Genomic DNA, 27005 nt, shown 5'->3' with positions numbered 1-27005 from the left:
CCTGGAGCAGTGCCCTGCAAGGAGTCCCTGGGAAGTCCCTTCAAAGCCTCCTCAAAGATAGATGGGAAGACAGAGCCGAGACTCAGAAGTCACAGATCCGGGAGACAGCCTCAGAGGACAAAGAACACATTGATTTTTAATGATCAATTTAGAAAGGAATGAAGGATAGAATTAAAAGGAATAAAAGAAATAAATGACCCATAGATAGTAAATTAAGATTCCGTAACATTCCACCAAAAGGGCAGTTGCAAGAAAGGGGAAAATCGATGGGTTTTGAAAAGATGTTATTTTCTACACCCCGTCCCCTTTTCTTTTGCATGATAGCATCATTTGGAATATAACAGGAAAGAGCAGTTCCCCACAGTGTTCACGATCTGGCCTGGTCTTTAGGGGTGGTTAAATTTGTCTCCATTTCTGCCAAGAGCCCTGCAGACACCTTGTGAATGGCAAGAGTAGAAATCACTCCCTGGAAATACACGAAGTCTCCAGCATTAGTCCCGTGGGAACACCAACCCTCCACCCCACTGTTGAAGTCTCCCAGGCTTCCTCCCATCACAAGGCCCCAAGGACAGTGTGATAACCTCCTGATTTGTAGCAGAAGACTCTTCCACCACCCTGAGGCGTGCCCCATGGGGAAGGGGCACAGCGGGCAGTCATCAAGCCAGGGTGCCTGTGGTATGATCATGTGCTCCTGCTTGAATGCCCAGAGTGCAAGCAGGACAGAGACACTGGAGGAGGAGAAGAGTCAGGCAGAACACATGGGACATTCCAATGGTGTCCTGGGGGACCCCGGAAGTCTCACTAGTGCTCCGGATGGAAAAGTGAGTCCGTTATCCTGATCACATCAGAGTGCTGCAGAGCAATGGCTGCTGGGAGAATGGATTCCAGAGTCAAAAACTGGCCAGGAACAGGTGAGGGGGTTTCTGGATTCACCCAGGGGAGTGTGAGGTGACTCTACTTTGCCTGAGTGACCAAGGGTGGAGGTGGGAGGAGTAACCTACAGCTATTCCCGACTCATCTACCAAGGCACCCTGAGACCCCACTGGGTCCTGAAGCCCAGGGCTGTGCCAAATCCTATACAATAGACTGTTTTCCCTCTGCACACACCCATGGAAAAAGTTAATTCATCAATCAGGCACCGTGAGAGATTAACAATAAGATCTGGTAATAAAACAGTAAAAACTTTTATTATTTCAAGACATAATCTCACTACATAGCCCAGGCTAGCCTTGAACTCATAATCTTCCTGCCCCGAGTGTTGGGATTATAAGTTTGTGCCTAGCTAAAATAAAAAATGCTTAGAACAAGAAGAAGTAAGACATAAAGAAAAGCTACTTAAAACTTGGTCCGGGTCTTTAATTCCAGCACTCAGGAGGTAGAGGCAGGTGGATCTCTGTGTGTCCAAGCTAGCCTGGTCTATATAGAGACTTCCAGGCTGCAAAGTGGGATACTGGCAGGGGGTATTTAAAACTTATGGTTTGCTGGGTCTGTCTCTTCCCATGTGTTTCTGTGGGTCCCTGAAGCTGCAGAAGGGACATGTAGTTAAAGGAGGCTCTGGTGGTTTAGTCACAGGCAATGGAGCTGTTTGAGAAGGAGCCGAAGGATAAGAAGATGTGTCCTTGTTGGAGGAAGTTGTCACTGGGGGTGGGATCGGAGGTTTCAAAAGGCTGACACCAGGCGCAGTGCCTCTCTCTGTCTGCTGCCTGTGGCTCAGGATGTGGCTCTGGGTCACTGCTCTAGTGCCATGCTCCTCCCGTGCTCCCGGCCATGACAGTAATGGACTAAGCCTGAGACTGTAAGCAAGCCCCAGTGAAACGCTTTCTTTTATAAGCATCGTCTTGGTCATGGTGTCTCTCCACAGCAACAGAAAGAGCAGTGACTAAGAGACCTAGTGTGGGGAGAATTCACTGTCTTGGGGTGAAGAAGAGCTGTAGGACCAGGGTCTCATCAGAACTTGACCATTCCAGCCAGGCGGTGGTGGCGCACACCTTTAACCCCAGCACTCGGGAGGCAGAGGCAGGTAGATCTCTGTGAGTTGGAGGTGAGCCTGGTCTACAGAGTGAGTTCCAGGACAGCCAGGGCTACTCAGAAAAACTCTGTTTCAAAATAACTTAAAAAAAAAAATAGAACTTGACTATTCCAGGCTTTCACCAGCTGAGACACCTACGGAAAGAAACGTGCAACCAGGACAGAAAGAGCAGACTGGACTGGGTTTGGAGAGGAAGTACGGTGAGTTTGGCCATGCTGATGGAGGGAACTTCAAGAAGCCGGAGTAGGAAGTACAGCGGAACAAGGAGTAGGTTCCTGAGATGTGGGGGTGTCCTCGGCCATGTGTCACTGAGGAGAGAAGAGGGGGGCTGAGCCTGGCCTGGTAAAGGGGGGAGAAGGCTGGGAAACAAGAAGACAATACCCAGTGTCCATGCTCTGGTCTGACCTTTGTGCGTGGTCAGCTTTGCCACACTGCTGCGTTTCAAAGACACAAATACCTTGCAAATGGAAAGGGTAGAAATCACTCCCCCAAAAAACATTAGGAAGAGTCGGAGGGGACTGTGGAGGGGGGTTGGCTGAAGGAAGGGCTACAGAACCAGGGCAGCAGATCTCTGAAGCCAGGACTGGACAACCATGCTAGAGTGTGTGCACTGGCTGCCGAGAGCGCCTTAGTGGGTCGAGGAGGGCCTGGGAGGCAGATGGGTGTGGGTAGTGTCGTGAGTGGGAAGTGAGAACGGGAGAGAAGCCTTCCATGCGTCCCGGGAGCAGGCAGAAGAGGGGACTGTGGTGGTGGGGGCGGACTCAGCACACCCTCTGGGACCGCTGAGATGTGTGGTCACTGGGCAGGCAGAGGTACCCTGCACCCCCCAGGAATGACAGTGTCCAGCCGATCTCTGCTGTGCAGGGCAACTTGCTTTGTGACTATGTGGGGAACTCCGTGAGAGCTGGCTTCAGGGAAAGGGCTTTGTAACTGTTTCTGCTCCACGTGACACACAGAGAAAGGAGACTTACTCAGTGTGGCCACATTGGGAAGAGGAGCTAACACAGAAAACCAGTGACCCACACACACACCCTAAAAATGTCCATCTTTGAGGCCCTGGCATGAGGTTTGGCTTAAACAGAAGATGAGAAGTATGCATAACTAAGCAGTCCTGGTCAAGGTGTGGTCTGTCCACCCATCACTGACCCATCATTGCCTGTGCTCTGGTCTGGTCTGGTCTGGTCACGAGGTGCTTGATAAGTCCTCAGCACCCTGTGAAATCTCTCCTAGAAGACCAGCTGCTCCCTGGCTGCACCAGGCTTCAGCATGAGATGCCCAGGAAATTCCAATTCCTTAGGGCCCCTTGTCTCAGTGAAAGGAGAGACACAGCGTCTCTCTTCGGAGTTCCCACTCTTCTGCTGGGATGGTTGGTTGGTTACAGGAAGAGAAAACACTCAGCTTGCGGGATATCACATGCCTCTTCCACAGGAGGGAGCATTATTCCCCCTGCACAGAGGGGGGTCTCAGAAGTGAGCAGTGAGCCAGAGAAGATACTCCTGTTCAATCTGCAGCTCCTGTCACCCAGTGACCAGGCTGGGAGGTAGGACACATCCACTTTCCAGCCGGACAGCGGGACGCACCAAATGTGAAGCAACTTGGTGGGGGAACTTGTGACTGGGAAATGCAGGGTCATTCCATTTATTTTCATATAATATGTGTGTGTGTGTGTGTGTGTGTGTGTGTGTGTGTACACGTGTATGTATACATATGTACACATGTATACATATATATGTGAAGTATGAAAAAATACATATTTTGAGACAGGGTCTCACTATGCAGACTAGACTGGCCTTGAACTTATAGAGTTCTGCCTGCCTCTGCTTCCCAAATGCTGGGACTAGACTAAGGCATCTGCCATCACACCCAGCTCTCTCTTTTTAAAATTTATTTATTCTTCTTTTTAGACAGAGTCTCACTAAGTTGCACTTGAACTTACTCTGTAGCCCAGGAAGGCTTTGAACTTGCCATATTTACCCTCAGGAGTATCTGAGTTTACAATCTGTGCCACCCGGCCCAGCTTGTAGACTCAATTCAAAGTCTGATTCCACAAGGACTCAGGACTCAACGCAGGCACAGAGCTAGAAGGGCGTTTGCTGTAGGAAACCCCAGCTGACCTGCTTCTAATTAACAAGACTTGCGTTGCAGAGCCCTTGTGGCTCCAGGTGCTGGGACAGGCTGGGAAGCAAGAGCCAGCTTCCTTCAGAGGGAAAGGCTGATGCACAGGCAGTGAGCACGTGCTGCGCTGTGAGTCATCAGGAGGGAGGGGAGCAGGGGGCAGGAGGCCACCTCGAGTGGGAGCTCTGGGTCTCTTGCTCCCCACAGGCTACTACACCCACAGGGAGGCAGGGTGCTTGTTCAACATGGCTGACTTCTCTCCAGGGTCCAAACCCAACGGGTCTTATTTTCTCTCACATGCTGTTAAACTAAATCGGAGCATTTAAGTATTCAAGAGAACCCTGATCTGCAAATATTTGCCCACCTCCAGCAGCTCCCACCCACTCCCCAGGAGGCCAATTAAGACTTCCTCCTTGGGGACAGCAGACAGCCTGCTGGTGGGACTGCTGAATTCCAGAGGCTTCCCAGGCCTGGGATGCACCACTCCCAGCTACCAGGGGGCTGGATCAGCCCCTCTGCTGGCATACCAACCCCATCCTGTGAGAATGATATGTGTTAACATGTATACACACACACACACACACACACACCACAATGTTTCAAAGCCCCCCAGCCATTCAGAACCTACCTAACAGCCCCTCACACTTTTGAAGGAAAGAACACTCCAAAAGGACCTGGGTGGCACTGGGGGCAAAGTAGGAAGGGACAGCCCACGCCCATGTGCCCAGGGCAGCAGCTTCTCCCCAGACCTCAGGAGGATAGATGGAGTGGGACACAGGCTCCTCTCCTAAAGATGCAATCGGGGTACCAGGAGCCAGCACCGTGCTATGACTGCCGTCCTACCAGATGCTCACACTTCCCAACCTGCATGCACCTGCCTGCCTCCCACACTGGCTCCTCCAATGGAGACCCCTCACCACCCCTCTCCGCTCTGTACCTGCCACACATTCATCATCAGGCCCGAGATTAAATGCCATGGTGACTATGTGGCCTGGGATGGCACTAGCCAGCTGCATGGCCTTGGACAAATCACTGAATGTCTCTGTGCCTCAACTTGGCATCTGTAGAATGGGATGACATTTTTACCCACACCTCCTAGAGATGCAGTGGGAATCAATGGAGTCACATTTGGGGTGTTTAGGGTGTATGGGTCAGGTTGAGCTGTGACAAAATCATCAGTGATCCATCTGAAGCAGCACTTTCCTGCCCCCATCACAGGGGGTTGCTGCACTCAGAGGCCCAACAAGGCCATTAGGAGAAGAGACAGGGATACACACACACACACACACACACACACACACACACACACACACACCAGCCTTTGCATGCCAGGCCCTGAACCCAGGATATGACAGGGGAACAAAACATCATCATTCCCAGATGCCAAGCGCTCTAGATTCTTCCTTCGTGTGCAGAAGACACAAGCCCAGAGTGTTTGGTGCCTAGAGCCAGGTCACACAGAAGTAAAGAAACAAATCTGCCCATGACACCCTCTGCTTCCCATCAGTCTTCCTCCTGAGTGTCTCACTGCCGGGGGCTTCCAGTCCCGCTCTCAGCCGCCCTGCCCTGCGAAAGCCAAGCAACAAAGCCATGTGCTCTGAGCTGCTTGTAGGCAAAGAGCAGGAAAAAAAAAAAAAGAAGAAGAAGAAAATAGAACAGAGCAGCAGAGCTGAAACACTCTCCTCGGAGGGAAGGGAAATCAAATTTGATGAACCTCTGCATAATGTTAAGTTATGAATGTGCAAAGTGATATTCTGCACATATGCTACACTCATCGTGGGCCTGAGCAATCCGGGGCTGCGGGAACTGTGGCTTGATGAGAAGCCGCTGCCTGGGTGAGGTGCACATGGTCTGAGCTGCTCCCTCAGCCATGCAGGGTGCAAGCCCCAGGTGGATCCTATCGAAGTGTAGCAAGCAGTCTCGGTGTTAATGGGGCACCGGGGGCTTTAAGCCCTTCACCACAGCTCGAAGCACTGAGTGTTGCCCCCTTCCAGTCCTGGCTACTGATGCCTGGGCCGGGACAAGCTCCTGACCGTGCTGGGAATGAACGGCCTCCCTCCCAGGACACTGCGTCTGCAGACAACGAGGCTGGAGCTAAATGCCAGGCAAAAGGGAGGGAGGCAGCAACCAGGCTTCTCAAAGATCACCGGATCACCAGGAAAGCACCCCATGAGTTCCTACTAGGTTTCTGGAACAATCCTGGGGGTTCAGGTACTGTGAGTGGCACCAGGTGATACTAGCCCCAGCATAGGTATGTGGGGCACACATGCAGAGAAGTGACCAGAAAGAGGGGTGAGCTGATGTGCACCCCAAATGGAGCACCAGAGTACAAAGCTCTGGGATAAGGAAGTCTCAGAGCGCCCATGGGAGAAAGGATGAGGCAGAGGAAAGGTCTGGAATAATCAGAGAGGGGCCTGCCCTCCACTCCACGTGGTATACATGTTCTGCCTGAAAGAACCTCATTGCCCAGCCTTTCCCCCTCTGGTCCTCTGCATACCCAGAGGGCATTCCCCTGGGGAGACCCAGCTCCACCCATTGAAAGTACTGCTTTTTACCTCATCCTTTCCTCCCCCTTCCCCTGCACTCAAGGACCGGGTACCGGGCTCACCTAGAAGGTGGTTGCAAGAAACACAAGGAGAAGAGAAAGGGGACAAGAAGGGAGAGATCAGGAAAGGTGTGCTCATGGGCGGGCTCCCACTCAGGGCTCGCCTTCCACTGAGAGCAAGCCAGGTGCAGTTCCTCCTGGGGGAGGGCAGGCCTTTGTCCACCACTGCTGACAGCCTCCTGGACACTCTAGCAGGCACCATGCCCTTGGGAAGGCTGACTCCTGAGTCACAAAGAGTCCCACCTACCTGCAGCAAGAGCCCCACTCCCACCCCCAGACACACACGTCTGTGAGCACTGGGCAGACACGCCCATGGTTGGAGAACACCTGTGTGGACACAAGCAGGTGCCTGGGTTTGCTGTTAAGTCTGTTCCTTCCCACTGAGCGGCCTGATCCTCGGGGACGTGGCCAGCCTGAAAAGGTTTAAACTTTGAGCTGCACAGACCTGGGCCCATTTCCTCCATCACTGTGTGGTTTTAAATAAGTGTCTTTACATCTCTGAGTCTCGTCTATCAAATGAAGCAAACGATGCTCACTGGAAGGTCACAAGCATGCTGTTAGATGCCTAGACACAGGACCTGGCACAGTTGCATGAGGCAGCCATTGCTGGCTGGCTCTGTCTAGGCCTCCACTCAGGGGAAGGTGGTGTGGGCGGTGGTGAAGCTCAGTGGGGGGGGTGATGTTAGCATGCATGAGACCTTGGATTCCACCCCCAGCACTGGGGGGGAAACAGAAGCACCCAGGGAAAGCACTGAGAGTGGAGACCCCAGGCCCAGATCTGTCCTTCTTAGACTCCCACAGCAGAGGCGCTCAGGCAGGGTGGGCTGGCGTGGCCAGGACGGGAGGCAGAGTATCTCTGCCTTTGCCTCTGCTGTTATCAGTCACTGCCAGCCTAGGAGGTGCACAGAGGAGGGCAGCACTGGCCATGAGGGTGGGGCCTGCTTCCTGGGCATGCAGGAGGCGGCAGTGAGGGCAGGGCCTTTCATGGCCCAGAGGAGATTCCGGCAGCTAAAGGTAGGCGAGGCGGCATTAGATAGTAGCCAGCCCACAGGAGTGACTTTGGATGGAGCTAGGACAGAAGAGGAAAGAAGAAGGTGGACTCAGAACCACTGAACTGAGGCTGGATAGAGGACACCCAAAATACCACGGTTCCCCCAGCTGATGCTCTGAGGGCCTTCAGAAGAACAGTTAAGAGGACTCCAGCATACCGGGGTCTCCAGCTTTTAAAATCCTGACATCCATCCTCCACCCACATGCCTACCTATCATGCCATGTATTATTACTCCTTCCATAGATCTATCCATCCAACTCATCTACCCATTTGCCTATCTACATATCCACCTACCTGATTATCCATCCATCCAATCACCTAATAATCCAATCACTCAATTATCCATCTATTCATCCATCTGCTCATCTGTCATCTCATCTACCCACTCATTCACTTATCTTTCCATATACTCATTCATCCACCCATCCATCTGCTACCATCTACTCATTTACATACTTTTCCAGCTTTTAACCATTCAACTGCCTATCTACTCACCCAAGCATTCAGCTATCATCCATCCATCCATCCATCATCCATCCATCCATCATCCATCCATCCATCCATCTGTCCATCAACCCATTCACTTATCTATCTAGACACCCATCCACTATTTGTTGCCACCCATGTTGTTCCCAGATCCCTTTTGAAAACATAGGTGATTGAGTTTTGTCCTTGACCTTGAGAAGTCACCAGCTTCTGGTGACCAGCACCAACACTACTACTGGATCCTTTCACACAGCACCATTACAGGGCCCAAGAAGGAAGTCATCATGGTTCAGCCTTCTTCTGATCATAGCCCAAGTCACCCAGGACTTAAACAGTTACCACTCACATGTTGTTCCTTTTTGACTATCCCATAATTTGATCACATAAGTCCTAAGCAATCATTTTTTTAAAGATGTATTTATTTATTATGTATAGTGTTCTGCCTGCATGTGTCCCTGCACACCAGATCTCATTTCAGATGGTTATGAGCCACCATGTGGTTGCTGGGAACTGAACCTAGGACCTCTGGAGGATCAGCTTAACCTCTTAACCTCTGAGCCATCTCTTCAACCCAGTCCTAAGCAATCTTATGCCCACAAAACATTTGATGTCCCAGAAATCCAGAAGTCCATACTCTCTCTTACCCAGCCTGTCCCAGATCCAAGATCATGTCAGTCAGACCATTTGCTCCAGTCTTGAATGGGGTCTTTGGGCTACTAAGGTCAGGCCCTGGCCTTCAGAATCCTAGTACTAACCAGATGTGAGCATGTATACACTGACCTCTCCCGGAAGTACTTGATGGCCTCGGGGTCTATGAAGGTCGGCTCCTCCCGGTAACCCTGCTCAAAGACTTTGCGCTTGTGCCGGAACTCAATGACTGTCTTGGTGTAGGAGTTGAGCGTAGTGACAGACGCCGCCATGCAGCAGGTAAACGAACCCCAGGCCAAGCTGCCAAGAGATCAGGAGAGAGATGCCACAGTGAGGGTGGGCAGGGACAAGGAGCCTCATCCACGCGCCATTTGTCTACCTATCACAGCTACAGGCCCTAAGACTTGTTCCCACTCCACTATAATCCAGGAGAATGACGGTGGTCTTCACGTTGTGACAAAGACACATTATTGTGAGAGCAAGGAGAGGGGATCAGGGGCAGTTATCCAGAATACAGTGATGACCATGCTGGTCCTGGTAAGATGAAGAAGTCCTGGCCAGAGAAGAACATTCTGGGAAGAGGGACCAGTACAAAGCTATGAGGACATGAGGCAGCAGGACACACACACACACACACACACACACACACACACACACATACACACAGAGTCAATGTGCCCATGTCCACACACACACACACACACACACACACAGTCAATGTGCCCATGTCCACATACACACACACACACACACACACACACACACACAGAGTCAATGTGCCCATGTCCTCACACACACACAGTCAATGTGCCCATGTCCACACACACACACACACGCACACACACACACACACACACACACACACACACTCACACACACACACACACACACACACACATTGTGGGAGGCAGGGATGCTGGAGTGGGGGTGACTGAAGATACTGAAGTTGATGCTGGAGAAGGAGGTGGGGCCTGTTTAGCTTGAGGGTTAAGTTGCCTTTGCTCTCATGCCCCTGGAAAATATACTTGACCTCAGTGCCATGCACTCCACACGGACAGTCTTGTGGACAGCATGGCCGTTGCAGGAATTAACACGCCAGACTAGTGGCTGGCACATGGAGGCACTCAGGAAAGGCTCGCTGTCACTGCTGTCCCCCTCCTCGACAGGCATCCCTGCTTCTTTATGACTCAGTCTACCAGCTCTCCCTCTGGGAGATGAAGTTCTGACTGCTGCTCAGTTGTCCACTGTTATCTTCCCTCCTGTAGCTGGGCTGCTTGGCTGCTCTACCTGAGGAGTGCACCCCAAAGCCAGAGAACCTACCCTAACTGCAGCCTTACTTTGCAGAAGTGGCCTCCTGCCTGATTCCTCTGACCTGGACTGTACACACCCGTTTAGTGTCAGGAGTCGGGGGAATCCTCCTGGCTCCAGTTCCCACCGGCCTGGTTTCCATCCAGGCTGCTGGTCTCTTCTGGTCTCATTCATGGGCTCCTTCCACAGTACCTGAGAGCTGCAGGTTTTCCCTGCCTACAGCCTACCTGTAGCTCTCTGAACATTGTCACCCCTAGTTCCCTGTTATCAGGGCAGCCCTGCCTCCCTCTTAACAACAGCCTCAGCAAACCCCAGAAGGAAAGGAAAGGAAAGGTCTGTAGATTTGGCCTTTTTCAAATGGATCTTCAATAATCACCTCTTTCCGCTCATGCCCAACCCATTAATAGATTCCTCGCACCTTTTGGAGCTAATTTAGATCTTCTAGAAGCCTGGGGTGTCTATAATGGACATTTTTAAGGTGTCAGCCTCTCCAAGGACTTCCATGGCCATTAAAGTATTCAATGTGTTTTACACACACACACACACACACACACACACACACACACACACACACACACATACACGGGGTGGGGGTAGACAGGAACAGAGACAGAGACACGGAGAGAGACAGAGGGAGAGAGGGAGAGAGGAAGGGAGGGAGGGAGGGAGGGAGAAACAGAGTGGAGAAAGAGGGAGAGATTATAGATGACTGTGGCCAAAGCGGATCCAATCAAGTGCTCTTTCCTAAGCAATGGAGCTGAAATGCCAGCTTAGTCTGGGATGTCTCATGATGGAAACGTACAACCTGAGGTTTAAGAATGAAGACACATGTTTGTTTGGAGAATTTTGGAGTGTATTAGTCTGGACTGCCCAGTGTCCATTCCTGCTTCTGATAACAATACTTCTATACTCTCAGGCCACATAGGTTAGGTGGATCTAGCCTGCTTTCAACCCCTAGGGATGAGCACCTGACTAGGCCTGGCCAATCAAAGTGTTGCTTCCTGTTGCTTCACCCCTTGGCTTAGGGATGGCCCATGGCCGAGGTCTGGATCAGGAGATACCATCTCAGAACTTTGGCTGAAGCTATGGAGACGAGCTCCTATCTCTCCTGGGCTGCTGAGCTGGTGAGCTGTCTGCCAGAAACTGCCGGGGACCATCTTGCCACCACCCAACCCGAGATTTAAGGTGACCCAGGAGAAAGCAGAGGCACTAAGGAGCCAATGCTATTGTCCTTGAACCTGTCGCTCATGGGAACCCAGATCCTTTTCCTTGGATTTTCCCCCATGAGCCAGCTCCTATTAGCTTTCTGCCACTGGCAACAGAAGCCCTAATTTACTTACCCATGTAAACACCTTCTTTTGCCTAAGTTAGTTTCGAGGTAAATTTTTAGTCCTTACATCCAGAAATACTAACTTTAGCTAAGCCTTTACTCCCAGCCAAAGGATAAAGCAGAAAGTCTGCAAGCAGAGATCTGAGCAAAGCAAGAAGGCTGAAGGGAGAGAGCCCAGTCTGTAGGAATGATGCCTAGGCTGGGGATGGCGCCTAGGTCACCGGGATTGTCCCGGCTAGTTTACTGTCAGCTTGACACAAGTTAGAGTTACCTGAGAAGGGGGAACCACAATTGAGGAAGTGCCTCTGTAAGACTGTCACATAGGCAAGCCTGTGGGTACATTTTCTTAATCATTGATTGATGTGGCAGTACCACCCCTGCAAAGTGGTCCTGGGTGCTATAAAAAAGAAGGCTGAGCAATCCACGAGGAGTGAGCCAGTAAACAGCACTCCACCATGGCTTATTCCTTCCTCCAGTTCGAGCTCTGCTTGAGTTCCTGTCCTGACTTCTCCTAGTGATGAGCTGTTTCCTGGAAGAGTAAGATGAACTAAACTCTTTCCTCCCAGTTTGCTCTTGGTCATACATAGTGCTTTTTATCACAGCAGTGATCCAAAGCTATAGGTATGGAGCCTAGGATGTAGGGATGCAATCTAGACTGTTGGGATGAACCCTAGGGTGTAGGGTGGAGACTAAGATGTAGGGATGGAGCCTAGGGTACAGGGATGGAGCCTAGGATGTCAGGATGGAACATAGGTAGTAGGATGGAGCCTAGGATGTAGGGATGGAGCCTAGGAAGTAGGTATGGAGCCTAGGCTGTAGGGATAGAACCTAGGATGTAGGGATGGAGCCTAGGATGTAGGGATGAAGCCTAGGGTGTGGGGATGGAGCCTAGGATGTAGGGATGGAGCCTAGGATGTAGGGATGAAGCCTAGGGTGTGGGGATGGAGCCTAGGATGTAGGGATGGAACCTAGGATGTGGAGATGGAGCCTAGGATGTAGGGATGGAGCCTAGGATGTGGGGATGGGGCCTAGGGTGTGGGGATGGGGCCTAGGGTGTGGGGATGGAGCCTAGGATATAGGGATGGGACCTAGGATGTGGGGATGGGGTCTAGGGTGTGGGGATGGAGCCTAGGATATAGGGATGGGACCTAGGATGTGGGGATGGGGCCTAGGGTGTGGGGATGGGGCCTAGGATATAGGGATGGGACCTAGGGTGTGGGGATGGGGCCTAGGGTGTGGGAATGGGGCCTAAGATGTAGGGATGGGGCCTAGGATGTAGGGATGGGGCCTAGGATGTAGGGGTGGGGCCTAGGATGTAGGGATGGGGCCTAGGATGTAGGGGTGGGGCCTAGGATGTAGGGATGGGGCCTAGGATGTAGGGGTGGGGCCTAGGATGTAGGGATGGGGCCTAGGATGTGGGGATGGAGCCTAGGATGTAGGGATGGGACCTAGGGTGTGGGGATGGGGCCTAGGGTGTAGGGATGGGGCCTAGGGTGTGGGGATGGGGCCTAGGGTGTGGGGATGGGGCCTAGGGTGTGGGGATAGAACAGAGGCTGCAGGGGTGGCACAGAGGCAAACAGAAACTGCTGGGCAGACACAAAAGCACGCTGATCTGTAGACCATGTCCACACCCCATCTACTGTTCATGCAGCACCTTCAGTCACAAGAAGTGCTACCCTGGACTAGCTCAGCATTGCACATCCCAGACACCATCCAGGAGCCTGGGACTCTCTACTGTCCAAGCGTTTCACAGGCTCCCAGGCCAGCTGTTTACTTCTCGCCTCTGCTGTCACCTCCTCAGCCCCCACTCATTGTCTCTAATAAGCCTCAGTCCTCATCACACCCTATAATTTTCTTGGATCCTTTCCCCCCTTTAATTATCCTTTGATTTTAAATTAATTAAAAAATGTATGATACTTATAGATTCGAATTAAACCATAATACATACAGAGAGATGGGAGGAGTTAAATTGTCTTTAGTCAGTTTCCCCCAATATTAGAAAATGAGTGCAACTGTGGTACAGTATCAGGACCAGGCTGCTCCCTAGTCACAGCGCACAGTGGATCCCTTCTTTTGCTGTTTTAGAGTTACATACACTTTCTCCCTGACCTCCTCTGGTCCTTGGTGACCACCAATCTGTTCTTCATTTCTAGAATCCTGCCATTTCCAGAATTTGATATAGGTGGGAACATACACCATGCGTGTCTGGGCTGGCTTTTTTCACTTAGCACAGTTCTCTGGGGAGTGACTCCAGTTGTATCCATCAATAGTTTTCTTGGTATTGCTGAGAATGTGTGTGTCTCCACACCCCACCCGCATTTGCTTGGGTCACTATTTGTTATTTTAGCTGGTCTAAGAGCCATATAGTTCTAGCTCATCGTGGCTTTAATGAGCATTTCCTAACGGCTAAAGGTGTTGAACTTTTCATTTGCTTGTTTGCGATCTGCACACCTTCTTGCCTGTTCACTTTTTAGTTGGGAGGTTTTGTTGCTCTTGCTGTCTTCTTTGTTTTCAGAGTTCAGCTCTTTATGTGTACTGGGTGGGTTAGCTGCTTTTCTGTTACTGTGATAAAAAAAAAGGCAACTCAAGGAAGAGAGAGTTTATTTGGGCTCATGGTTCCTGAGGGTTGAGTCCATCAAGGCAGGGTAGGGGCATGACAGTAGCAGGCCTGGAGGCTGGAGCAGGAAGCTGAGAACTCATACCCTCAACGGTAGCACAATCAGAAAAGAGGAACTGTAGGGTGAGAATATACAACCTGAAAGCCTGCCCCCAGGAAGCAAGGCTGTACCACCTTAACCCCCAAACAGCACCACCAACTGGGAGCCAAGTGTTCAAATACCTGTGCCTATGGGGGGCATTTCTCTTTCAAAACACCCTTCAGAGTTAGCCCCGTATCAGATGTGTGGTTTAAAGATACTCTCTTGCAGTGTGGCACGTCTCGACAGCTTCACAGAACAAGGGTTTCATATTGAGGAAATCCGATTGGTTGATTTTTTCCTTTTATGCTTTTGATATGAAATCTAAACATGTTTGCTGAGCCTTCGTTCCCAAAGGTTTTCCTCCTATATTTTCCTAAAACTTTTATAATATTACATCTTCTGCTTAGACCTGTGATTTGTTTTAATGCAGCATTTAGATGAAGGTTGTTTTTCTGTTATGGGTGTCCAATAACTCCAGCACCATTTGTGGAAAAGCTTGTCCTCACTCCACTGAACTGATTAGTGCCTTTGTCAAAAATTAGGTGGGCGTGTTCTTGGGTCTGTTGCTGAGTCCCTTTGTCTTGTCCCATTGATGGATGTGTCTACACCCCCCATACTCTCTCTCTCTCTCTCTCTCTCTCTCTCTCTCTCTCTCTCTCTCTCATATCAGTATAGGTTACTATAACTGTAATAGGTCTTGAAGGGTAAAATGAGTCACCCTACTTTCTCCTTTAAATTTTTTTTTTTAGCTATTCTATCTCTTTTGCATTTCCATTTCCATTTTAAAATATCCTATCCATATGTATAAGTCTTACTAAAATTTTGACAAGAGTCATATTAAACCTGTATTCCACTTTGAGAAGTGCTATGGACCTCATGTTGAGTGTTTTGATTCATGAACATAGTCTACTTATTAGGATCAGTGATTTCTTTCATTGGTGTTTTTCAGTTTTTAGCATATGAGTTCTAGAAATGCTTTATTGGTCTAAAGCCTATGCATTTAATTTTCTTTCTAGTATAAATATCATTATGTTTTTATCTTGTGTCCAAATTTTTCGTTGCAAGTTTATAGAAATAAAACTGACTCCGTGTTTTCTTCTTATAACCTAAGGCTGTGATTAATTCGCCGATCCAGTGTGAGAAGTTTTTGACAGGTTTCTTGGCTATTTCTGCATAGACAATCATTATCTGTATATTCCTTTCTGATCTGTATGGCTTTTATTGCCTTTTATACCTAATTGTGCTACCAGAACTTCCAGTTGAGCAACAGTGGTGTTTTCAACATCACAGAGAAAATGCCCTTCAACATCATTTCAGCGCTTATCTACAGGTGCTTATCAGTTTTTGTTGTCAGGTTGAAATTCCCCATTCATCTTTATTTTCTGGGAGAATCTCTAAGAACATGAACTAGCTCAGGGGCTTTTTCCCTATCAGTTGATATGATCGTGTGATGTTCCTCCTTTGACTGCTAATGTGATAGATGACACTGACTGAGTTTCAACTCCTTCATCACTGAGTAACTCTCCTCAATACGGTATATGCGTCCTCTCTCATATTCCAGACCCCTGCTTGCTTTTCTTTTGTGAAGGATTTTTAAAACTATATTCAAGATTGCTATTAGTCTTACTTCTCTCTCTCTCTCTTTTTTTTTTTTTTTTTGTTTTTGTTTTTGTTTTTCGAGACAGGGTTTCTCTTGTAGTTTTGGTGCCTGTCCTGGATCTCACTCTGTAGACCAGGCTGGCCTCAAACTCACTGAGATCCGCCTGGCTCTGCCTCCTGAGTGCTGGGATTAAAGGTGTGCACCACGCTGCCTGGCCTTACTTCTTTGGCACTGTCTTTGTCTGGTTTTAATATCAGAATAACACTAACCTCATAAAACAAATTGCTAAATGGTCTCTCGTCTTCTATTATCTGACAGAAAATAGGTATTAATTCTTATTTAAATATTTGGCAAGATATCCCAGTAAGATCATGTGGCCCTAGAGATTTCTTTTTGAGCATTTAAAAGCTATTATTTCAATGTTCTTAGTGGTTACTAGAATGTCCAAACTGGAATATCCCATTATTTCCTGCTGGATGAGAAGTACCAGTCTGTGCTTTTACAAGAACTGCCTTGTCCCATCCAGTTGTCAAGTTCACATGTACCATGGCCTTGCCATATTCTGATGTTCTCAGGGTCTGTCATGGCTGTGTACTATGATCTTGCCATGTTCTGATGTTCTCAGGGTCTGTCATGGCTGTGTACTATGATCTTGCCATGTTCTGATGTTCTCAGGGTCTGTCATGGCTGTGTACTATGATCTTGCCATGTTTTGATGTTCTCAAGGTCTGTCATGGCTGTGTACTATGATCTTGCCATGTTCTGATGTTCTCAGGGTCTGTCATGGCTGTGTACTATGATCTTGCCATGTTCTGAAGTTCTCAGGGTCTGTCGTGGCTGTACCTCATTTTAGTTGTGAAAACATTAAGGGTCTGTCAATTTTATTCGTCATATTTTCTAAAAAGCAGAATTTTTGCTCCATTGATTTTTCCCTACTTTTTTTTTTTTCTGTTGTTCATTTTCAGTTCTGCTGATTTCTGTTCTTTCTTTTGCTTGTTTTGGAACTATTTTGCTCCTTTTTTAAAAAACAATTTTGGAGTAAAAACTTTCACAACTGGTTTAAAACACTTTCCCTTTTTTAAAAAAAAGATTCATGTGTTAATTCGTGTGTGTGCCTGTGTTAGTGTGCATGACCGCATGTGCACATGTGTGCAGGTACTCAGGTATGTGTGTACACAGAGGCCAGAAGGCATCAAGTGTCTCCCCAGCTCTCTCTCTTTGCCTATTCCTGTGAGGCAGGGCCTCTCCTGAACATGTGGCCTGTATTTTCATGGCTCGTTTGGAAGCTCCAGTGATCTTACTGTCTCTGCCCCACTCAGAGCTGGGGTTACATATGTAGAAGGTAGGATCTGAACTCTGGTCCTCATGACTGGGCAGCAAGCACTCTTAACCACTGAGCTGCCCCTCCCATCACCCTCTTCCTCTTTGATAAGGAACCAGTTAGCGTTGTTCTTTATCCTCTTGGTGATACTTTGGCTCCACAATGTTTGAAATGTATTTTAATTTTTTTCACTTCAATGTATTTTAAAGTTTTCCTTGAAGCCCCTCCTGTGGCTCAGGGACTGTTGAGAAGTATGTTCTTTAGCTTACAAGTGGTTCCTGATTTTCTTCTATCTTTGATTTCTCTGTGGCCAAAAAACACATTTTATTTTGTTTTTTTTTTTTTTCTCCTTATTATTTTGTTTTTTTTTTGTTTGTTTGTTTGGGTTTTTTTGTTTTGTTTTTTTCGAGACAGGGTTTCTCTGTGTAGCTTTGGTGCCTGTCTTGGAATTCACTCTGTAGACCAGGCTGGTCTTGAACTCACAGCGCTCCACCTGCCTCTGCCTCCCGAGTGCTGGGATTAAAGGCTTTAATTGCCACCACCACTTGGCTTCCCTATTTTTTTTTAACACTTGGAGTTTGTTAAATGGTCCAGGATGTAGTCTGTTGGCATGCTACTTTAACAATGCACATTCAGCTGTCGTTGGATGGGATGGTCTATAAACATTCCTGGATGTTTGTTTGAGATGGTCTTAACCTGCAGCCCTAGCTGACCTGCACCTGACCATGTAGCTCAGGTTGGCTTAAAACTCACATTGATCCTTCTGCCTTAGCCTCGCCAAATTCTGGGATCACAGGGGTAAGCCATCATGTCTGGCTCATTTAGGGGCATTTCTACTGAGATCCTGGGTCTGGTTTGATCCTTCTGCTTCAGCTGACTTCCTTTGATCACGTTGTGGCAAGGAAAATGAGAGCCCCACCGGGAAACTAGCAAGTAGGTGTAAGAATCAAAGTTTCCCACTAGGCCACCACTGCCCTTCAAGGTGGTAAGGGTTCCTGACTTCTGCTGGGCAGGGGTTGACCTTCCTGCTGCTCATCACACCTCGATACTGACACGACCTGGCAGAGACAAACAAGAACCGGTTCCTTGTGGCCTTCTATGGCTCCATGGGGAGGGTGGTTTCATCACCATTGGGTAAGCTGGCAAAATCCCTGGCTCCCCGCTGATGCCTCCAAGGGGTTTGCATGGGGTGTTTGTCATACCTGCAAGAGTCCCTAGTCCACACATCCACGTGGTCTCCCCGGCACTGAGTGGGAGGCCTTGCTGCTGACCTGAGAGTGGGGCTCCCTATTCTGCTGCCACTCAGCACCTGAGGAAGCTGGGGACCTCGGTCAGGTCTGCTAAGGTAACACCTCAGCTCCATCTGTGCTGCCCGGAGTGGGGAACCACAGGGATTTCCTGGGTGGGGGCAGTGGTGTGACTGGAGCAGGGAAATTTTGCCTTAAAGTGTTCCTCTCCATTAGCAGCTGATGAGAATTAGTGTTAATTGTCTGACAGGACCTGAAATCACCTAGGAGACAGCCTCTAGGCGTACCTGTGAGGCATCCATTATTCGGTTTCTAGACTTGCCGGTGAGGAACTATGTTAAGTCACTTGAGGCGAGAAGACCCAGCCGTTGGTGATGGTACCCTTCCCTGGGCTCTAGTCCTGGGCAGCAGGGAAGGGAGAGAGTGAGCCAAGCGAGCATTCGAGCATTCCTCGCTCTCAACTTCCCGACTGTGGTGTGATGTGACCAGCTGCTTCCAGCTCCGGCTGCCTCCACCTCCCAGGATGGACTGCCTGGAGCTGTGAGCTGAAATAAACCCTTTCTCCCTGGAGTTCTTTTGGCCAGTTTATCACAGTGACAGGAGAAGTGACCAGGACGGTGACCCTTCCTGACCCTTGGCTGTCATTCTGTCTGCGCCTTCTGACATGTCTGTGTTGTCCACTCCATCAGCTCCAACTCTGGGATCTGCGCACGAGGAGGGCACATCTGAGTGCTACTCCTCCGTCTAGTCTCCTGGCTTCTCTCCACCTTCCAGCATCTTCCGGGTCTGTTTACTGTGGCCCATCCAAGGACTGAGCTGTGTAGAGTAGGGCAGTGGGAGACACGTCCTCTCTGACTTCCTGGAAGTGGAAGTCCTGCTTTGTGTGGGTTACCCAACCCCTCACACACCCAAATGCTCCGTCTGCTTCACTGCTACGCCACGTCACCTAGAACAGTGCCTGGCACACAGCAGGTACTCAAGAAATAAATTATGGAATGGATAAACAAATGAGTTAACACAGAGAATAAAAACTGGTTAAAAGCAGATAAGAAGACACTGTTCCCTGGTTTGCTGGGGTGGGGCTCAGACTACATCCCACCAACTCTGATCTTCCAGGCCCTCTTCCCCAGAACCCCCGGGGTACCTGCACATGGCACAGCTTGAAGTCTCTGGGCCTGGAAACTTCTAGTGTCTGCATCACACTGCTGAGCTGGTGCAGGGAAGTACAGGGGTGGCTGGCTTGGGGTCACAGCTAAGAGCACAGTGGACACTTGGGGACAAGAGAGAGGGTGGTGTGACAGGAGAGTGTGGCTTTCCACCTCCTCTGTCCCCTGGGAGTCACAGAGGCATGCTGGAGAGTAGATCTGAAGGCACCCATCTGCCGCTTGGCAATGGACCCCAGGCCCTGCATAGAGGGGGGATAATAACAGAGCATCAAGGGGGACTCCCACAGACAGCTGCAGACTGAGCACATGGGTTCACTGTAGGGACAGGGCACAGATGCCTAACCCAGGCCACCCTCTGAGCCCAGGAGCATTGGGAGCAAAATGACTGTAGGCTCTAGGGGGCCTCCAAGGACACCTGTGGGCAGTGCAGTCTGTTAGCTGTCCTGACCTTAGAGAAAAGGAGGCCAGAGTTTCTGCTGACCACAGCCTCTGGAAAGAGTACCAGCCAACCCAGCAGAACTCCCACAGTGGCCTTGGGCCCCTCAGGCAATCCTAGAGTACTGCAGCAGAGGTACCTGCTGGGGCCCAGCCTGCAGAATGGGGGTCCAGTAGTCCTCAGCAAGGAAACAGCCCGGAGGGCCCAGCTCCCATGACATCAGGGAGATGGGAAGGAAGGAAGAGCAGCAGTGAGGCTCCCTTATCCCAGGGGACAGGGGGCTCAGTGCAGAGGGTCACCTCTAGGCCAGGAGACAAACTTTTCAGGGACCCAACTCACTCTTCTCCTGTGTGGCCTGGGCTGAACTATTTAGCCCCTCAGGGACTTTTAGGGGCGTGTGTGTGTGTGTGTGTGTGTGTGTGTGTGTGTGTGTGTGTGTTTGAGACAGGATCTCCTATGTAGCCCAGGCTGGACTCAAATTCATAATCCTCCTGGCATCACCTAGGATTCCAAGAATGTGCCACTAGGGCTGGCTGTTCTCATCTACACTAGGGCTGTTCTGGTCTACATTTATGGATGTTCTGGTCTACACTAGGGCTGTTCTGGTCTACACTAGGGCTGTTCTGGTCTACACTAGGGCTGTTCTGGTCTACATTTATGGATGTTCTGGTCTACACTAGGGCTGTTCTGGTCTACACTAGGACTGTTCTGGTCTACACTGGGCTGTTCTGGTCTACATTTATGGATGTTCTGGTCTACACTAGGGCTGTTCTGGTCTACACTAGGACTGTTCTGGTCTACACTAGGGCTGTTCTGGTCTACACTAGGGCTGTTCTGGTCTACACTAGGGTTGTTCTGGTCTACACTAGCTAGGGCTGTTCTCATCTACACTAGGGCTGTTCTGGTCTACACTGGGGCTGTTCTGGTCTACACTGGAGCTGTTCTGGTCTACACTGGGGCTATTCTGGTCTACACTAGGGCTGTTCGCTGTTCTCATCTACAGTCTTCAGAGAGACTGCTTGGGATGGGATTTGCTCCATGTGTTGTGCTAAGTCAAGAAGCCCTCTCTCCCAGCATTTTGATCAAGAGCAGAACAGAAGGAAAATGTTTGTTCAGGACGGCATCTGTACTCTCTTGGCCCTCCCAGCAGGGTCAGGCAAGTGAGGAGGCAATAGTTCATGATGGAGACTGGAGAGAACTGGACGGCAGAGGTCAGTCACTGTTTGTCCTGCCTGAGCCACGATGTCACCCAACATGGATGGTTAGGCACAGGCCAGACAGGTCTTCCAACAGGCCACACGCCGGAAACCTGCACTGCCACGTGGTGGCCTAAGCTCTGCAGATATTAGAAAACTACCAGTTATGTAACACTGAATGTTGGTGGCTGGGGCATCCTTCATGGCCACTGTTTGTTCACAGAACATCTGCCTTGTATGGATACTAGAAGCTGGCCTCGCACACACACCAACACGCCTGTCAAGCCTGAGTGACCATCTCAGCCTGGGTGGCCCCAGAGCACAGCCTCACGTCTTTGCTTCTGTCTACGAGAGCTGCTACCAAGGGCCACAGCCCCTGCACCTGGCCTTGGACCACAGAGTGCCACATAGTGACACAGGACCTCACACACAAAGCCTTCGGTTTCCACCTGGGTCTCTTGAAATGCTGATCATGGGGCACTGTCCTTGGGGACCGGCCACCATGCACAAGAAGCTGCTCTGGCCACCAACCACTGCTAGCAAGCTAGGACCAACCTGCAAAGCCATATGAGGTAATGCAGTTTTCCTTGAACCCAGTAGCTGTTGGGTGATGTACTCTATCCATCAACAGAGAATGAATGGACTGCCACCCCTGAAGCAGAAGTGGCAGTCTCTACCGTACAACTGACAATGCTGAGACACAGGGGTAAGGGACTGGGCCATCAGCTTTGAACTTGACCTCACCCTAAGACCTGTCTATCACCCTCAGCATTGCCACAGGCGCCTGCTGGGCTGCTCAAGATGCAATTTGAGACTGGGGTGCACCACACACATAACCACGGGGACCTTCAACTGCAGCACGGGTGTCCGCCAGAGAATGCTCACCAGCCTTGAATGCTCACCATCCCAGGGTCCTCAGCCCCGTACTTCCTGATGGGCCTCAGGCTGGAGGCTGGGGCTTCCTCCCTCAACACTGGTCTCTCACGTCCTGCCTGGAGTGAGCCAGGGAGGCTTGGGCGAGAATTTTAACAAATGGCCTCGCATATATGAAGCGAAAGAGATGGCCTCCTTTGGCTTCAGTGGACAAGGAATGAGAAATGGGGCTGTCTGTCCCGCAGGTCTCTGTGACAAGGAGGGATGTGTCAGCCTTAATCCAGGCCTCATGGTGGGCGGCTTTAATAAGTCCTGCGGAATCTGGTGCTATGTGGGAGGCAGTGTGGGGAAAGGAGCCAGGCCGAAGGGAAACACAAGTCCCATGGTCAAAACCAGCAGGCTCAGCGTGGGAGGAGCCCAGTGCTGCAGTGGGAGCCAGGGGCTGCTGAGTGGCCTGGGGTGCAGTCAAATCCCAGTGCTGCACAAAAGCTGTGTGACCCAGGGCAAGCAGCCTACCCTTTCTGAGCCTTGGTTCCCACATAGGCAATAAGAGGTCACTGTTCAGGTTAAACCCTGGGTGGTAGCCATCTAAGAAGTCTGTGGAGTGCTGCAGGTTTGGAGAACCATACCTAGAACACCTGTCGCTCATCACTGTGAGCACCAGACCGCTGGACTCCATTCCGTTCTGCTGCCAGGGCTGTTCTCCTCAGTCAGGTTTCTTGAGTTGTGTGCCCCCCCACCCCCCCCCACCTCCCACCCCCGTCTCTCTGAAATATTGACCCAGAACCCTGTTAGGACCCATGGGACCTGAGCCACCACTGCTGCATCTCCAGCACTGTGGAGAAAGGCCACAGACTAGTCACTGTGTGTCCAGAGCCACAGCGCTCAGGAAATAAGCTGAATCACCCAGCCAACGTGTGTCCCCAGCCACCAGGGCAAGGCCTGTGTCCTTTTGACTCTCTCCACTCGCTGTGGAAGGGATGCTCTGGACCATGTGACTCGGGTACAACCCTTCAGATCCTTCTCATTTCCCCAGGATTTAAATCATTGGCTCATGGAGGATCACATAAGCCAACGAAACCATTCCCACCCCCACTTCCTACCCCCACCCCACCCCCCCACCCTGCCCCTTTTTGGTTGCAGTACATGTGTAAGGTGTTCTGGAGTGGTGCTTGGCAACCATCTTTATCACCACTGTGGAGGAAAACTGCCTGAGACTGAAGCCATGAGAGACTGAGGAAGGGAGAGAGAAAGACTCGGTCCCCGAGGAACTCACTGGATCTGGATCCAGCTGTGCCTGAAGCAGACATTACAGGGCTCACCCAGCATGCGGTCCACCTAGACACCTTGGGACTCCTTCCTAGCTCCAGAGGTTGGCCTGCTTGAGCTGAAACACTACCCTCAAGCCACTCCCCAGTTGCATGACCGTTCAGGAGAAAGAAAAGGACATGTGTCCATCAGAGGGACGGACGTTCAGGACCTCAGCCCACGCTGGAGAAGGAGGCCTCATCTCTGCATGTGAAGGACACACGGGCCATGGGAGAATTTGCTTATCACCGCTGAGCCCCAGGGTCTCTTTGTTCAGATTGATGGGACAGGATTTTGTCACAATCTAGAGTACCAGATGGTTGTGTGTGCCCACCTCCACCCCCACCCCTCACCCCTGTCCCATACACCACCCACACCCTGGCTTCTGGGTTAAATCAATGAATAAGCACCCTCGTTCTTGTAAGCATGGGTTTCTGCCCTTCACAAGCCAAAGGATCCTGACACACTCCTTTGTGTACCCAGCATGACTCAGATTCTGATACCTGAAGGTCAAAGGTCACTTACCAGAAAGACCACCCATAGTCCCAGGAATGAGGTCTCCAGTCTTCAGGGCCAAGGCTCACGGTGACCTGGAACACCTGTGTGTACATCATGTGCGCAACCATTCCCAGGAGGCCTGTGGAACAGAGCAGGTGTCAGGATCCAGGGAAGGACCTCATCCCCATGTCAAGGACCACCCCCCCCCAGCCACTTGCCAGCCGGCCTGTTAGTATTGAGAGTGCATGGACCCGATGGAAGGAACATTAATTATTGGGAGCAGAGGCTGAGAGGCCGTGGGGTGGTCTAGAGGATCTAGAGCAGCCCTGCGGAAGTTTAAGCAGAGCTTAAACTTGTTAGAAACCAGTTCCTAAAAGTGGCCACAAGTAAACATTTGAGGCTGGGGGCCAGGTGGTCTCTGTTAAAACTATTTAACTCATCCAACTGGCTATGGGTGACATGTTAACTTACGAGTTTCCTCAATAAAACTTTTTTATTACAAAGCAGCCAATGGACTGGTTTCAGCCTGCACTCAGGCTTGCTGACACCTGTGTTAGAAAGACCCCACGGAAGGAGTGGCCTCCAGTGTTCAACCTGTGGGTCTCTGACCCCTTTCTCAGGGCTCCTAAGACCACCAGCAAACACAGAGATTTACATTAGGATTCATAGCAATAGCAAAATCACAGTTATGAAGTAGCAATGAAAATAATTTTATGGTTAGGGGGTCATCACAACATGAAGAACTGTATTAAAGGGTCACAGCATTAGGAAGGTTGGGAACCACTGTTGCAGAGGGTTATAAAATCAACTTCACAGATTTCTTTTTAACACAACCAGTATTTTGAAAAGAATGGGATGATGATGATGTGTGTGTGTGTGTGTGTGTGTGTGTGTTTGAATCTTAAATGCCCCCCATGGAATGTCCCCACTGTCTCACGTTTTGAACACTTGTTCCTGCTGCAGCAGGGGGTGCTTTTATGGAAACTGTGGACACCGTAGGCAGTGAGGCCCAACCGAAGGTGGTAGGTCACAGGGTGGACCCATTATCCCCGCCTCTTGACCTGTCTTGTTCTCTGCCTCTTGGTCCACCATGACCTGAGCAGCCACTGCCATACACCTGCTGCCAAGAAAGAGCCACACAGCCTGCCTCCCCCGCCACGGTGGACTTGAACCACGAGCCAGAGTAAACCTTTATGCTTAGGCTGCTCCTGCCAAGTGGTGTGGTTACAGGGACACACGAGGAACCCACGACACAGCCAGTGCAGCTGGAGGAAATGTTCCGTGGACTGTTGAGCTCTGAGCGTGTGCAGCGTTGTGACGTAGGGGTAACTCACTAGTTGAAGAAGTGTGAGCTGGAGGACTATGGGGATGGGCACTAACACACTTTCTCTGTGTGGTTTGGGGCTAAGCCCGTGGCCTCTCTGAATCTCCAGTCTTTCTGTCATCCTCAAGCTGAGGATCGTGGCATGTGTGGGGAATCTCAAGGGACCCAAGATAGGGCAGCCTTGGTATCGGATGCCCACCGGGCACTAATCTTTACAGCCACTGGGATCATTACAAAACAGAGCATGTCTCTTGGGGATCGGGCTATAGACTGTCATCTAAGGCCTCCTGTGTGGCCAACCCTAAGATATGGGAGTGTCTTGAGCAAGAAGGTAGATGTACATAGGTCGTATAGTTACATTTTATTATGCTGAGGGCCATCACGCTAGGTTCACACTTGAGTTCCTAACTATGGTCCTAAGCCTATCTCCCCAAGGCCACTTGCCCATGCAACATATCTTAGCTGAAGGTGAGGTCCAGTCTCTAACAGAAGTCTCTGATTTGAGGGTCAGGATCTTGGGGGTAGACTCTCGAGCAGCAGGGCAGATCAAGGTGGGGTCTCTCCAAATGTGCAGAGCAGAGCCTTGCTCTTGGTCTCTCATATGCTGTCCAGTGGGTGTCATGGGGTCTAGGACTGAGTCTGGTTATCTTGAATGAGTGAAGTCACTAAGTTCTGGTTATCGGGTGCAGCCATGGGTGTCATGGGGATCCTGACTAAGCTGTGTTTACATGTCTAAAGGGTCTAAAGGGCATTTTCACTATGCTCATTACAGGGAGACAGTCCTGATGAGAAGAAGAAAGGAGACCAACATGTTACAGCTCTCAGGAAACACCCATCATGGAGGGAAGTCAAGGCTGGAGTCCAGGGAAGGAACCTGGAGGCAGGAGCTGATGCAGAGGTCATAAATGAGTGTTGCTTACTGGCTTGTTCCTCATGGCTTGTTCAGCCTACTTTCTTATAGCACCCAGGACCACCTCCCCAGGGGTGGCACCTCCTACAGTAAGCTGGACCCACCCATATCAACCATCAATCAAGAAAAGAACCTGCAGACTTGCCTATAGGCCAATCAGATGGGGGCATTTTCTCAGTCAAGGCTCCCTCTTCCTAGATGACTCTAACTTATGTCAAGTTGATAAAAACAAAACCCAAAACACTAACCAGGACAGGCTCAGATGTAGATTCGCTTGAGTTTTGTTGTTGGTGTTGTGTGGTTTGTTTTATGTTGTTCTGGTTTTTGTTGTTGTTGTTGGCCTAAACCTTACCTTATAGATCAGCGTAGCCTTGAATTTAACAGCCATATGCTCCTGAGTTCCTGAATTCTGAGATCACCACCACACACTGAGCTTCCAAATATTCTTTTAAAAACTTTTCTTGGCGCTTGTTGTATCCAAGCATTTACGATCAACTATGTATGCATGTATGTGTCTAGATGTGCGTGGGGGTGGGGGGAGAGGCCAACACCAGGCATCTTCTATTGCTCTCCACCTAATGGAGCCTGGAGCTCACCAATTGCCAAGACTAGCCGGCCAGTGAACCTGACCCAGATCCTCCCTAGCAGTGGGATTGGGGGTGCACCACCTCACCCAGCTTTTTATGTGAGTGCTGATGATCTGCACCCAGGTGCTCACCCTTGCCTAGCAGGCACTTTACTAACAGCCATCTTCCCAGGGCTCCAGACGGTCTCAAAGCCAGGCCTCTTCCCACGCTACCTAGACAGCAGCTGTGCCCCCCCCCCACTGCCTCTGTCGTGCCTGGCCCTGCCGCT

The 27005-nt window shown here is 50.3% G+C and overlaps 1 protein-coding gene across 1 annotated transcript in view; it reads right to left on the bottom strand.

Annotated features, from left to right (window-relative positions):
* The window catches only part of LOC114692232 (germ cell-specific gene 1-like protein), an 80067-nt gene that overhangs the window by 17902 nt on the left and 35160 nt on the right, over positions 1-27005 (bottom strand). The window contains exons 2-3 of the mRNA XM_028867910.2: positions 23944-24055; positions 9067-9234 (exon numbers count right to left, since the gene is read on the bottom strand). Coding sequence (XP_028723743.2) covers positions 9067-9234; positions 23944-24044 — 269 coding nt within the window. The 5' untranslated portion in view covers positions 24045-24055. The remainder of the gene's footprint in view (positions 1-9066; positions 9235-23943; positions 24056-27005) is intronic.

This window comes from Peromyscus leucopus, chromosome 1, assembly GCF_004664715.2.
Source record: "Peromyscus leucopus breed LL Stock chromosome 1, UCI_PerLeu_2.1, whole genome shotgun sequence".
Lineage (NCBI taxonomy): Eukaryota > Metazoa > Chordata > Mammalia > Rodentia > Cricetidae > Peromyscus > Peromyscus leucopus.
The sequence above is the reverse complement of the archived record's forward strand: the minus strand, read 5'-3'. Positions and strand labels throughout refer to the sequence as shown.